The sequence below is a fragment of the Eulemur rufifrons genome, chromosome 12 (assembly GCF_041146395.1).
Source record: "Eulemur rufifrons isolate Redbay chromosome 12, OSU_ERuf_1, whole genome shotgun sequence".
Classification (NCBI taxonomy): Eukaryota; Metazoa; Chordata; class Mammalia; order Primates; family Lemuridae; genus Eulemur; species Eulemur rufifrons.
The window spans coordinates 2,425,318-2,439,227 of NC_090994.1; the positions used below are offsets into that span (position 1 = coordinate 2,425,318).

At 39.4% G+C, this 13,910-nt stretch overlaps 1 protein-coding gene across 1 annotated transcript in view; it reads left to right on the top strand.

Moving 5' to 3' along the window:
* The window catches only part of MCPH1 (microcephalin 1), a 174,638-nt gene that overhangs the window by 53,310 nt on the left and 107,418 nt on the right, over positions 1–13,910 (top strand). The window contains exon 11 of the mRNA XM_069485068.1: positions 118–280. Coding sequence (XP_069341169.1) covers positions 118–280 — 163 coding nt within the window. The remainder of the gene's footprint in view (positions 1–117; positions 281–13,910) is intronic.

Consider the following 13,910-nt stretch of genomic DNA (forward strand, 5'->3'; position numbering starts at 1 on the left):
ACTGAAATAAAATTTAAAACTTTAGCTTTCTAGTTTTTTTATTATTTAGTGTCATCAAATGATGTTCATATGCAGCAAATATATTCATTTTGTTTATTTTTTTCCTCTATTTGATAGAAAGCAGAATGTCATCATCCAGGTTCTGAATAAATTTGGAGGCTTTTCACTTGCACGGGAAGTCTGTGAGACGACCACTCACGTGCTCTGCGGGGAGCCCATCCGCACCCTGAACGTGCTGCTGGGAATCGCGCGCGGCTGCTGGGTTCTCTCTTATGAATGGGTAAGCCCTGTGCTCGAACTCCACGCTCTCACACAAGATGCTGTGATAGATCCGGTCGTCCTGAAGTGACGACGCTGGGGCCCCTGCCAGTGTGCACCCTTGTGTATCTGCACACTCTCCTGCGAGCTGGGAGGACCGCTCTTTTCTGGAGCGTGTCTCCCTTTGCTGGCACCCTTCGGCCAGTGCCAGGTCCTAGGGGGAAAGGTGACGGGGAGGGTGGAGTGCAGGAAACGAGCAGCCTTCAAGATAAAGCAGGAATAAGATGGGAAAGATGTGGAACGAAACGCAAAGTGCGTGTTCTCACAGTCAAATGAGCTTTACTCTGTGTTTGACCAAGAAATAACGTGACCTATGCTAGTGGTGGTTTGAAAAGCCAAAAGAATTCAGCGCTTGTTTTTACAGATGGATTTACTTAGGATGAAACATGTTCATTTAATCCCATTTGGATATGTTTTATCTTATGCATATCTAGCTGTAACATTCTTTGCCCTTATTTCTGTGCCTTAAAGGTAGTTTTAAAAAATATATCAGCGTGTTCATTATTCACAAAAATTGAAGTTGTCTGTTAATGGTTCTATTTTTACTTTGATCCTCAAGCTAAGGTCACTCAGAAGCGTCGCTTTCTGATGACAGTAGCGTCGTTTGTTACTTGAGTTACCATTTTTCATCTGTTAAGTATCCACCCTCCCTCCTCCTCCCCCAAGAACGTATTATATTAATACTGTGTTAATTTAAGCCAGTAGAATTATAATATGCAGAAACTACAGGTGTATTTTTAAGAATGGCTGTGGTCTTTTTTCCATGTTATAAACTTAACTCTGCAGCTCCCTGTTACAAGAGATTTAAGAGATTAGTGCTTAAAGTTGTGAAATGGAAACGGTTGAAATTCCAAATATAAATACTACTTGCATTGGTGGCAATTGGGGATTACCTCACCTAATTATATACTAGTACTGCTTTATGTTTATTTGTGTGACATAAAGTAGTCCCCCCATATCCTTGGTTTTGCTTCTGCAGTTTTAGTTACCATAGTCCAAAAATATTAAGTGGAAAATTCCAGAAATACTGTATACGTTTTAAGTTGCAGGCCTTTCTGAGTAGTATGGTGAAATCTCGGGTCCTGTCCATCCTGCCCAGGACGTGGCTCCTCCCTTGGCCCAGTGTGTCTGACTGTGGACGCTCCCTCCAAGAGTCACTCAGTAGTCTGCTCGGCCGTCCCATCCACTGTCACGGTGTCACAGTGCTTGTGTTCAAGTCACCTTCGTTTGACCTCATCATGGCCCCCAAATTCAAGAGTAGTGCTGCAGGCAATTCTGATATGCCAAAGGGAAGCGGTAAAGCGCTTCCTCTAAGTGAAAAGGTGAAAGTTCTCTACTTAAGGAGAGAAAAAGGGTATAATGAGGCTGCTATCATCTATGGTAAGAATGACTCTTCCATCTGTGAAGTTCTGAAGAAGGAAAAAGAAATTTGTGCATATTATATATAGGGTTCAGTACTATCTACAATTTTAGGAATTCACTGGGAGTCTTGGAACTTATCCCCCTTGGATAAGGGTGGACTACTGTATAATGCATAACTCCAGCTTCAGTGAATGAATTCCCGTGTTTTCTTTCTCTCCAATTTAAAACATGTATATATCTTCATCAGCCCTTCCTTCCCTCAGGCTTCAGAAGAAAAAATATTCTATACCTTTTGTAAAGGTAGGTATCTGTACTTGTTTCTATACCCATCCTATTCTCCTGGAGCTTTGAGCCATCCAAAGAGGTTAGACGTGAGAATTTACTGCATTTACTGTTGACATGTAAAGACCTATTGCTTGGATGCCCACGTCTTTGCTCAGCATCTTGGCGATACTCTCCCACTAATCATACACAGAAAGAACTGGATGCACATTAGGTTACAGTAACTCTTATGGGATTATCTCATATGAGAAAGGTAGGCGGCAAAACACGTTATTTAATAAACTTCTAATGTTCAGGCTAAATTCCTCACCTGGAGGGAAGAACCTGAGGCACTCAGTCACTTCAGTGAATGAATGAAGTGTAAGTGCAATAAGGCAAGAAAAAGAAATGAAAGGCATTCAGATTAGAAAGGAAGAAATAAAGCTCTGTGTACAGACTATTTGATTGTCTAGACAATTGCAACAAATCTACAAGACAGTTCTTAGAGCTAATAACTGAGTTAAATCCAGTTGTCAGGATATAAGGATACAATTTATAGTTAAGTATAAATCTAACAAAATATGTGCAGGATCTGTATGCCGAAACTACAAAATGCTGATTTTAAAAATTAAAGAACTAAATCGATAGACATGCTATGTTCACACATTCGAAGACTCAATATAGCTAAAGTATCATTCCTCCCCAAAATGATCTATAGCTTTGACACATTCCCGAATAAAATCTCAGCAGAATCTTTGAAGATATAGACAAGCTAATTCTAAAATTTATATGGAGAGGTCAAGGAACAAGTATAGCCGAAACAATTCTGAAAGAGAGGAACAAAGTAGAGAGACGGGCACTACCTGGTTTTCGGGCATCCTTTAAAACCGTGATACTCAAGGCAGTGTGGTATTGGCAAGCACAGTGGAACAGATGGAGAACCCGGAAATGGAGCCACAGAAATATGTCCCATAGGTTTTGACAAAGACACAAAGGCAATTCAGTGGAGAAACTCGTCTTTTCAACAAATGGTGCTGGAGCATTGGACATCCATCCGTAAGCAAAAAGGAACCTCAACCTAAAAACCTCACTCAGGATACAAAAATTACCTCAAAGTGAGTCACAGACTAAAATGTAAAATTATAAAACTCTTAGAAGTAAACATAGAGAAATTTTCATGACCTTAATAAAGAGTTCTTAAGTATAACACCAAAAGCAAGTACTATTAGGTTATTAAGTATGAAATGTCCGATTTCCTTAAGTACTAAGTTTGAAGCTGATATCACTGACGTTTCACTTTAATACTTCCAGTTTTATTTTTATTGTGAAGGTCCATCCTCAGCCTTTCAAACGCATGTTTTGGCTGGTGATTATCTTTCAAAAAAATTTTAGAGCAATTTTTGTGAAACCATGGATAAGTCAAAAATTCATGTTATTTTCAAATATGAGTTCCATTGTGGAACCAGTGTAGCACAGACAGCTCGAAATATCAACAAAGTGTTTGGGAAGGATGTGGCTAATGAATGCACAGTGCGTCAATAGTTTGAGAAGTTCCAGTCTGGTGATTTTAATCTTGAACATGAGCCACGTGGGGAACCTGAGACCAAAGCGGATAATGATGAGCTGAAAGCTGTAGTGGAAACAAATCCATCTCAACCTATGCATGCGTTAGCAGCAAGGTTTGACATTATTATTCCAACAATACTGGACCATTTGGCAAGGTAAAAAGGCTGGATAGATTGCCATTAGTTCTTCAGGTTTCTTCACTGCTGGCACAAACAAGCTACTGTTAAGATGGCAAAACTGTGTCAAGAGTTTAGGCTCATACTTTGATTAACTGTACTTCTTCTTGTTTGAGATATAATAAACTGCACTTTTGATTCAAAATCAGACATTTTGTATTTAATGACCTAGTATAAAGGAAAAGTTAATAAATTAGACTTCATCAAAATAAAAAACTTTTACTCTATCAAGGACATTATAAAGAGACCAGAAAAAAAAATTTGCAAATCTCATATCTGGCAAAGGACTATGTCCAGAATATGTAAAGAACTCTCAAAGTTTAACAATAAGAAAACAAGAACCCCCAAAAAGTTGGCAAAAAAAAAATATTTGAATAGACACTTTACCAAAGATATACATGTGGTAAATAAGCACATGAAAAGATGCTCAACATTATTAGTCATTAAAGAAATGCAGTTTAAAACCACAGTGAGATGCCACTAATCTCTATTATTAATAGAATAGCTACAATGAAAAACATCAATGATGCTGTAGCAAGGAGGCAGGACAGCTGGAACTCTCAAAGGCTGCTGGCAGGAGTGGGAAGTGATACAGCCACCCTGGAGAACAGTTTGGCAATTTCACACAAAGTTAAATGTTCACCTACCATCTCACTCAGCAGTCCCACTCCCAGATGTTTGCCCTAGAGAAATGAGAGCTAGGTTCACATAAAAGTCTGCACAGGAATGTTTGTAGCAGCTTTATTTATAATCCCTCAAACCTGGAAACAGCACAGATGTCCATCAGTGGGTGAGTGGACGAACAGGCTGCCCCAGCCACACAGCAGAAACTACTCGGTGATAAGAAGGAATGATAACACAGGCAACAACCTGGATGACTCTCTCATGCTTTGTGCCAGGTTGAACAGGCTCGTCTCAGAAGGTCATATGTTGTGTGATACCATTTATATGTCTTTCTGGAAAACGCAAAGCAGTAGGGAAAGAGAAGAGATGAGTGGTTGCCAGGAGTTAAGGTGGGCGTAGGGTCAGACAGCAAAGTGGCTACACCTGAGACGTCTTTGGGGCGTGCCCTTGGTCTGTTCTGTTAGTGGTGGTGGTTACAAGAACTTACTCACGTGTAAAACTCAGAGGACTGTTCACACACGTGCACACACAATGACTTTTACTGTTTGTAAATTTAAATTAAAAAGTATTACCTAATGTGGCTTTCCAGGTGAAGATGTTTGAGCACACAGGGTCTGCTAGTTTAGCGCTGTGGTTTCAGAACCAGATTCCCTTCTGCATGCTGAACGCCTTTAGAGTTCTCGTGTATCTTCAACCTCTGCCTCTGTTCTAGGTGCTTCCCGTCAACATTTAAGCTCAGTCTCATCTCTTTTATCTTAAAAAAAAAATTAAAAATAACTTTTCCCAGATTGCTCTCTGCTTTCTGTGCTACCTTTTTTCCCCCTCTTTCATGGCAAAACTTCACAAATACCTGTTTATACTTGGCCTTGCCTTACCAGTGACGCCCAAACACTTCACTGTTTGTGAAAAATACCAACTCCTGGGAAACTAAAAAGGCCTGGATATACTATGGCTTAAAGCAAAATATCTGTTCATGTAGTTATGAACATAATTGTGACGGCTGTCGGATGTTCCAGCTGGCATGGTGTTTGCATTGATGGTAACAGGTTGCTGCTGACTTGCACCCTCAAAAAAGAGTTTAGAAACAAGCTGAATCTCCCTCTCTGTTTATCTTTCAATAAGACAAAGATAACTGCTACTTCTTGAGTGGCCTTCCTACTTTAATTTTTTAACAAAATTAATTGATACAAACATAGCAAATTTCTTTGAGAGAGGATAGTTGGCACCACCATTAATAAAGCCACTCCACATAATTTCTAAAGCTTACTACCCAATTTAATGTTCAACTGCAACTTGTATATAACTTTACATATGAACTTCCCAGGTTGTAATTTCTTTTAGGGTCAAGGTTTGAAGTGTGCATAGTATATTCTGGAAGGATCATATTGACTTGTATAAAAGGAATCAGAGTCTCTCTGTCTCCTTTCTCTCTCTCTCTCTCTCTCTCTCTCTGGTCCTTCTCCTTCTAACCCTGTCTCCAGTGCAATTGGGGGATTCTTAAAATATTCCCTTTGGCTAGCAGTATAAACTTCCCTCCAAGAAAAACATTACTGAGAATGTTTTTATATCAGAGTTTGTGTGGTATTCTCTGGAAATTTCTTCTAAAAGAGAGTTGTAGCAGTCCTTCAAAATTAGATGGTTCTGTGTGGCCCAGATATTCCTATTGGAAAAATGGTGGTGATTTTATAACGAAATTCAGTTTGAATTTTTACTTAATCTTTTTTTTTTTTTTTGAGAAGTTTGTTGGCAATTTCTACCTGTTTACATCAGTTCATCCTTCCAGCATTAACTCCACTGTTTTCAGGAAAGAGAATAATTTGTGTTCTTCCTGCTTCATGACTGAATTGTCTGGCACAGACATAGAAATAGAAAACCATGTCAAGAGTCGCTCAATTTCCTATTCATGGGAGACAGGAAGTAACACAACAGAAAAATAAAAAAATTGATTTGACCAGAGTGTCCCAGTAGATTTGAGTTGTTTTGTCGTGTCTTGTTCAAGCACAGCGCTGTTTGAATCTGTAGAGCGTCTTTTTCTCACTCTCACTCATTTGGCGTTTCTTAGACCCCCGTGATTTATCTTCAGTTCTGCTCCGCCTTCCAGCCCCTGTGTGGTCGCTAGGACAAGTGGGGTGTCCTGTGACCCAGGCTTCCTTTTCCAGCTACCATCCCATATCCCTCTGTCCCCTCTCAAAGACATGGAGTATTGGGGAATAATGCAGCCTATATTCAGGTTTAAAAAAATGTTGATTCTGAACAACTTATGAATAAGGCTTAATAACAGGGTTTTAAAGCTAACTCAGTCGTCAATGCAGATGTAAGACTTAAAGCTAAATCAGTTTTATAGCAAGATGTCAGGCTGTTAACTATTAACAAATAATCTAGTGTTTAATTCATCAGAAATGATATCAGAATGAGTCAATTTTCTTGACATAATGTGATCCAGTTTGGTTTTCTCTCATTGAGTTCAGTAAGCAGTGAGTGAGGTAAGACATATGTTATTGGCAATGAGCACAGTATCAATCAATCGTGAGAATTAAAATAAGATGCCTCGTTCACGCAGTCCAGGCCTCTCACTCTTTGTCACAGAACACTAAGTCACTCTCCTAAAACTATAACCTGTGGTATGATAGAACCAGAGCTGGAATTATCACCCTGCCTTCTCACGACTATTCAAAAGGGATCATCTTGAAAACCAGTCTCTTTTTTTTTTTTTTTTTTTGCCTTCAGTTGTCAGATTAACTTCTTAACTCATTCTAGGAATGAATTCCAGGCAGGTTGTACTTGGTGTATGGTATTGCCACCGGACTTTCTGAGCATTTCCTTCAGTTCTCTCCTGGAGACATTTATCAGCCACGACCATGAGCGAGCACTGGGGTTACCAAGCTGACTCGGACCTCAGGCTGGGGTCTCCGAGCTTTACAGGCTTCATTTCAAAGTTCTTTTATCCTGCCACAGACTGTACCTTGGTAAAGAACTGGCTGCTTTACAGAGCGTTTTCACCTCCACTGTCTCGCTGGATCCTCACAGAACAGGTTTGCGGTAGAGAAGGATGCTATGTGGTAGTTAAACATTACGGTTAGTGTTGGAGACGCAAGGCAAATGGCTCGTCTGATTGAATGTGGATCTTTGAAACAGTGTCTGTCAAGGTGTTGTCCCAAGGCGGTGACTATGAACAGTTGTCTCAATGTACTCCTAATTTATAAATTTTCATTAGAATAATGGATTCTGGTTTTGGACAGACATGTAGCCTGTAGAGCTCCTTTCACTTGAGGTGGTCACTGCACAAGGCCCAGGCTCCTCTGGGGAAGCTCACGCAGGCTGCCGAGAACAGCCAGGAGGCCCAGGGAAGCTGGTGGCTCTGCCTGGGTCCCCCCCTCCCCCTGCGCTCTTTTGTTCATCCTGGCAAGACCCCGGGGTGCTCTTTTCCCTCATTGGAGGCGCTCGATTTCCCAGTGACATAATCTCATGATTGAGGACAGATATGAGTGATTCACCAGAAAAACTGAAGGCTTTGGAGTTGCCCTCCAGGGGGACATTTGAACAGATGTGTGGATGGAACTCCGAGTGCCACCTATGAACTACGAATGGTGGTTTGAAGGGGTCAAAGTGATGTTTTTAGAGTGAGAAGACTGTGAAGTCACCCTGGAATGCAACTATGTCCTTTGTTGGGAATGAAGCTCAATCATCATTTTCATATCTTTACATTAATATTTTTTAATTTTGTAAAGGTGCTAGGCAGAATCTACTTAATATACCTGGCACAGAAAAGCAAGTGCACAGGTCCTAATACTGCAACTTTGCAAGGAAGAGAAGTACCTGAGGCTCTCAGAGTGAGAAGGAGAGGCATTTGGAGAAGCCTTTGGGGACCCAGCGTGGCGTGCAGGTTGTGACCAGGAAGGTGGAAGCCACCCACTGCAGTATTTTAACTAGAGAGTGGCTGCATTTGTCTCCCTGGCCTTTCTGTAAAGAATGGATTGTGGCAGCAAGATTCACTGTTGCAAGGATGTGGAACCAACCCAAGTGCCTGTCAATTCATGAGTGGATTATTAAAATTTGGTATATGTATACAATGGAATACTACTCAATAATAAGAAACGACAGTGATCGAGCACCTCTTATATTTTCCGGGATAGAGAGCTTGAGCCCATTATCCAAAGTGAGGTATCACAAGATCAGAAGAATAGGCTCCACATGTACTCGCCATCAAATTGTCACTGACTGATCAACACTATGGTGCTCACACGGTAGTAATATTTTCCAGGGATGAGGCAATTTGGGGGGGGCGGTAAACTCACAATTAATGGACATGGTGAGCATTGTAGAGGGGAAGGGCATGCCTCTAATCCTTGCTTGGGTGAGGCAAAGACATAAAATGTAACCAGAATGTTTGTACCCTCATAATATCCTGAAATTAAAAAAAAAAAATGAATAGAAAAAGTAATTGTAAAAAAAAAAAAAAAAAGAATGAATTGCAGGGGGCACAAGTGGAGCAGAGTGACCAGCAGGAGGCAGCTAGGGTCCTTGAGGTGAGAAACTATCGTGGTCGTGACTAGAGCAGCGTTCCACAGGTGAGGAGGTGAGAACAGGTTGGCAAGCTTCTTAGGAAGATTTCACGGGATTTTATAGCGTGAGGTCTGTGGGAATAAGGAAGCCAAGATGTCTCCCATCTAAATTTTTTATTGGAGCAACTGAAGGTAGATAGTGGTGCCATTTACTGAGATAAGGAATTCTGGGAGAGAAAAATGTGTGCAGGGTTTGGAGTACAATAAAAAATTCTGATTTAGGCATATTGAGTTTGAGATTCCTAGTAGACATTCAAGTAGAGATATCACAGATCAAATTATATATTTGTATGTGTTTGGGGGAAAGATTAGGATTATAAATATTCAATACAGCCATGGTATGTAGGAAGTGGGTATAGAATGAGAAAAGAAGTGAGTTTAGGCCTAAGCCCTGGGCTGTGCCAGCATTTCGGAGTTGGGGAGAAGGAAGAGGAGCATGCAGGAGGAACCAGGACGGGTCAGTTGGTGACATGGGTGAAATACCAGGAGACCGTGGTGTGACATCAGCAGAGGAACTGCCTCAGGAAGGAGGGATGCTCCGCTCTGCTGAACGCTGCCGGAAGGTGAATTGGGGGGAGACAGAGAAGTGGCTGTTGGATGTGACCAGATGAATGTTGGCAGAGACCTTGAAAAAGCACACTTCATCAAATGACTAAGAGGGTTGAAGAGTTAGCGGGACGTGAAACCCCGGATGCAGCAAGTGTGGGGCTGATGCGTTGCTGCAGCCAGAGCGGAGATGCTGGTTGGCAGCTGATGGGGCAGTGTCAGGTGTGGCTCTCGCCTTCTGACGTAGCAAGCATTTGTCAAGCATCAACGGTTCTCTGGCAGTACAGACCCACACACTTTAGCACTGGCACGTAAATGCCGTGGTATCACTGCTGGTTGTTGGCTCTCGTGAGGCTATAGCAGAGGGAAGTGCTTTAGCCCTTACCATGGTCTTGCCCTTCCTGTGCAGGCTGCCCGCGATTTGCCACCTTACACACGAGACATGGGTAGTGCCCTTACGTGAGCAGACAGACGTGTCTCCACTGAACGTTATGCAGTTCTTTTGGACTTTGGTTTTGGTGGATAACAACAAAACAAGAAAGAGTAGTACACAAATATTTATTGTTATAGGTTTTTTTATTTTTATGTATTTCTAATATTTTATGTACACTTTATTACAGTAGAACATTTATTTCAATTGTTATGTTGTAAACTATTTAATTTAGAGACAGCCGTGCCCTCCTTGGCACAAGGGAGAATATTTCAAAGATGAAAGCAGAACCTCTTTAGCGGACACTGGTTACTTAGCAATTGCCTTCCCTTTGAGGGCAGAGATCACGCCTGTCTTTGCTTATGTGGCCCCAGGACGTAGGATTGGACATGGAACTCGGTCGATGCTTATTTGTTGAATGAGTAAAAGAGTGGATGGATGACGTGTAATTTCTTTTAAAAACCTCAGAATTTCTTCTTGCCCCTGATGGATTAAAAATGTCATATAAAAACATTATACATCATTCTAAATTACAAATTATCCATGTAGTTAATGTTTCTTGTTAAAATTTATTAATGTATAATAAGATGACCTGATGTTCATTTAAGAAAAAAATCTTTATGATTCACATTCATGGAAAAAAGAAAAAAAACAGTGATTACTCTTAGTAGGCATAATATTTGGTTTATTGTCTGTGTTGGTAATAATAATTTCTGTTTTGTTTTCATACAACGAAGTGATGTTTCTGTTATTTATTTTAGTTACATCGGAATTTGTTATATTTATTGCTTTGTTTTCATTTTGATAAGAAAAGTACATGCTTGTGTTATTTATAAAGATGTCTGGGCTTCACATTTAAGTACAGTGGTGAAATGCAGGATTACCCTGGTCATTGCTGAGCAATATTTAAAAAGTGGATCTCACTGAACATTTAAGTCTTAACGTCTAAGAATAATCCATTTTCACTTCTGGAAATTGGAAAAGATTGGGCAAAAATACAAGCAGAATAAATCTAACTTAAATACCTGTATTCGGTAGAGCTGAGCTTCCTTGTAAGAATAATCTGGCATGTATCAATGTACAGCTTGTTTTTCCTTTCACCACCTGGAACTTAGCCTTCTATCAATTAGTATCTTTTAAAGAGTGAAAAGAATTCTTAACTTCTTATTTTTAGCATTTTGTTGCTTATCTTCTCTGTCTTGGTTAAATAAGTTGTGTTAAATTTTTAGATTTCTGCCACTTTATGAGACACCCAAAGCAATGCTTATTAATCCTTAATAACATGTGCATCTGCAGGAGGAATCTTATTAAAATGCAGATCCTGATTCAGTAGGTCTGGGTCCCAACCTGCTTCACCTGCTGCAAGTTCCCAGGTTGGTTGGTTGATTGATTTAGAGACAGGGGTCTCACTATGTCACCCAGTCATAGTTCACTATGTCCTTGAACTCCTGGTCCCAGCCTCCCAAAGCACTGGAATTATGGGAGTGAGCCACTGTGCCCAGCCTGTTTTCCCTCTTTGAAAAATTTTTTTTTTTTTTGAGAAGTCAAAAATTAAGGGTACCTTATACCTTATTTAGTGTTTTTGCTTATGAAATACCTTATGAATAAATTAATTTTTTCTTAGCTGAAGAAAATTTCTTAGTTTAGAAAAATTAAGAAGTCAGATGAATGAATGAAGAAAAATGAACTTTATTGGTCTTGGTTGATATAGTGCCATTTACTGATTTTGAGCTGTAATCATTTTGAGTACTCAGAATTTTCTAAATATTCTTTGAGAAATAGGAAGTTGAAACAGCTAAGGAAGGCACCATGACCACTAGCTAGCACCAATACTATATAATAGTATATGCCTTTTCCTACTTACAAAAAACTCTAATGTAAACTACAGACTTTGGGTGATACTAATGTGTCGATACAGGTTCACCAGTTATAACAAACGTACTAGTCTGATGGGGGGTGTTGATAAAGGGGGTGCTATGCATGTGTAGGGGCAGTAGGTCTATGGGAAATCTCTATACTTGCTGCTTAATGTTGCTGTGAACCTAAAACTGATCTAAAAATATAAGGTCTTTCAAGAAAAACACTTGCGCTTTTCATAGATACATTAATTTGAAAACAAGAACACTTTGGGTTTTTATGATATCCTATTACTATAACAAACCAAATTATTGCCAAATTATTGTCTCCCAAAGTAGTTCAAGAAGTTTAGTGTTCTCACTGTTCCTCTCCTGTATTGTACTGGAAGTCCTATCCAGTGCAATAAGGAAAGAAATAAAATATTCATACAAATTGGAAGGGAAGAAATAAAACTGTCTCTTAAATAGTCGGTTACTATTTATCCATCTTCTTTGCAACTTCCAAGATAGCATCATATGTTTTCTACTATGGACTCTTTTCCCCTTCCTTTTAATTCCATCGTTTTAGTTGAGTATTGAGAGACAGTGGAAATAAATGTACGCTCATTTTGCTGTTTAACCCTAGGTTGACCTCATTTTCTTTATTGTGTTTGATGTCACTAGCTTTTAATAACAGTACCATTTTCTGATTTGGGTTCACTGTAGCTACACTGGCCTCACCTTGTCCAAGTTGAATAACTAGATGTATATAAAATGAGGAAAGACTGTTTGTGTTTTGCCTGGTATGAAACTAACTACATAGTCAGTCCTACATTATGGAAAGTTGTCTTTTCAGTAGCTATTAATCTAATAATAAAGCTAGAAAATGGTTTGTGTTTAAAGTCATCAACAAGGTTTGGGTTTTATGAATAATAATTTTAAAATGCCACAAATACCATCTTCATTGTGTATCTGTTACATACATGATGCTGACTCTCTGTTGCAGTGGATGCTGAAATAATTCTGTCCTCCTTATGAGAAATATGTTGGGCCAATCTTTTAAGTTCACTTACCGCCTAATTGTGATCTTTCAAAACAGATTTTCCCTATTTTGAACATTCTACTAAGGTAAAGATAAGTTTAGCTAATGAAAATAGTAAAGCGAAATGTTTACACTACATTTCTGATTTGATGATTTTAGTACAATTAGTATTTTCTGCTATATCTGTACAATATTGATTTCTGGGATGCCTATATAAATAAATGTGTTAATTCACTTACCAAAACTCTACTTTAGCTGCCTTATGGTTTTATTTTCTTAACATTTAGAAAGGGACAAATTCAGAGATCATAAATTTTCTCCATGAGGTTGTTTCATTTCAGTTGACATTTTAAAAATGGATTATATTTGAACTCAAATGCCACACACATTTTTAAGACTGGTTCCTTGTCTTCTCTCACTGGTACACTGTGTTTCTCACTGTACTATTCTTTTACATTGTCTCATGTCTGAGATGAACCTGGTTTTGTAACTTTTTACATTTTATTTCCTGGGCTAATTATCTGAGTTTGTAGAGAATCACATATTGATAGTATATCTCTGTAAATAATACCATGCATAGGCTGATAAAAGTAAATACTTTGCCTAAATGTTTTTAACTACCCATAAAGAGCCAGATAGAAACATGATTTCGGTGTAGAGTTACCAATTTTCTAATACCTTCTTTTATTGAACTTATTAAGATAAGTCTTTTGGCAGGGGCAGTGATGTTTAGGCAATAAAAAACTAGGGGAAAACAAAGAGACTTCAATGACAGAATGATCCTATACATGAAGATCTAATTGAAGATTAAATAGTTATACTGAACAGGGTTTCTGAGAACACAACTTGCTATTTTCTCTCTCTCTAAATGGAGGCAAATTTTCCCGAGTCACACTTCACTCCTGCTTTACTGTCCTGGGCCCAGCATCCTCAGAGCAGCTTCTCCTGCCTTACCTGGCTTGTCTTTTGACTCTCACGCTCACAACATGCCAATGCCACCCACCCCACTGAGATAGAAACAAGGTATGTTCCTGTACCTCACCATCTGGACCCAGCCAACCCTGGTTTCGTACTACTTCTTCCAAAGCACCCTCTACTGTAGCCAAAAAAGAAAAAAAACAAACAAACCCTCTCCCCTTCCCAATGTCTGTCTCTTTGCCTGAAGAACTTTTACTGATCATTTAAGAC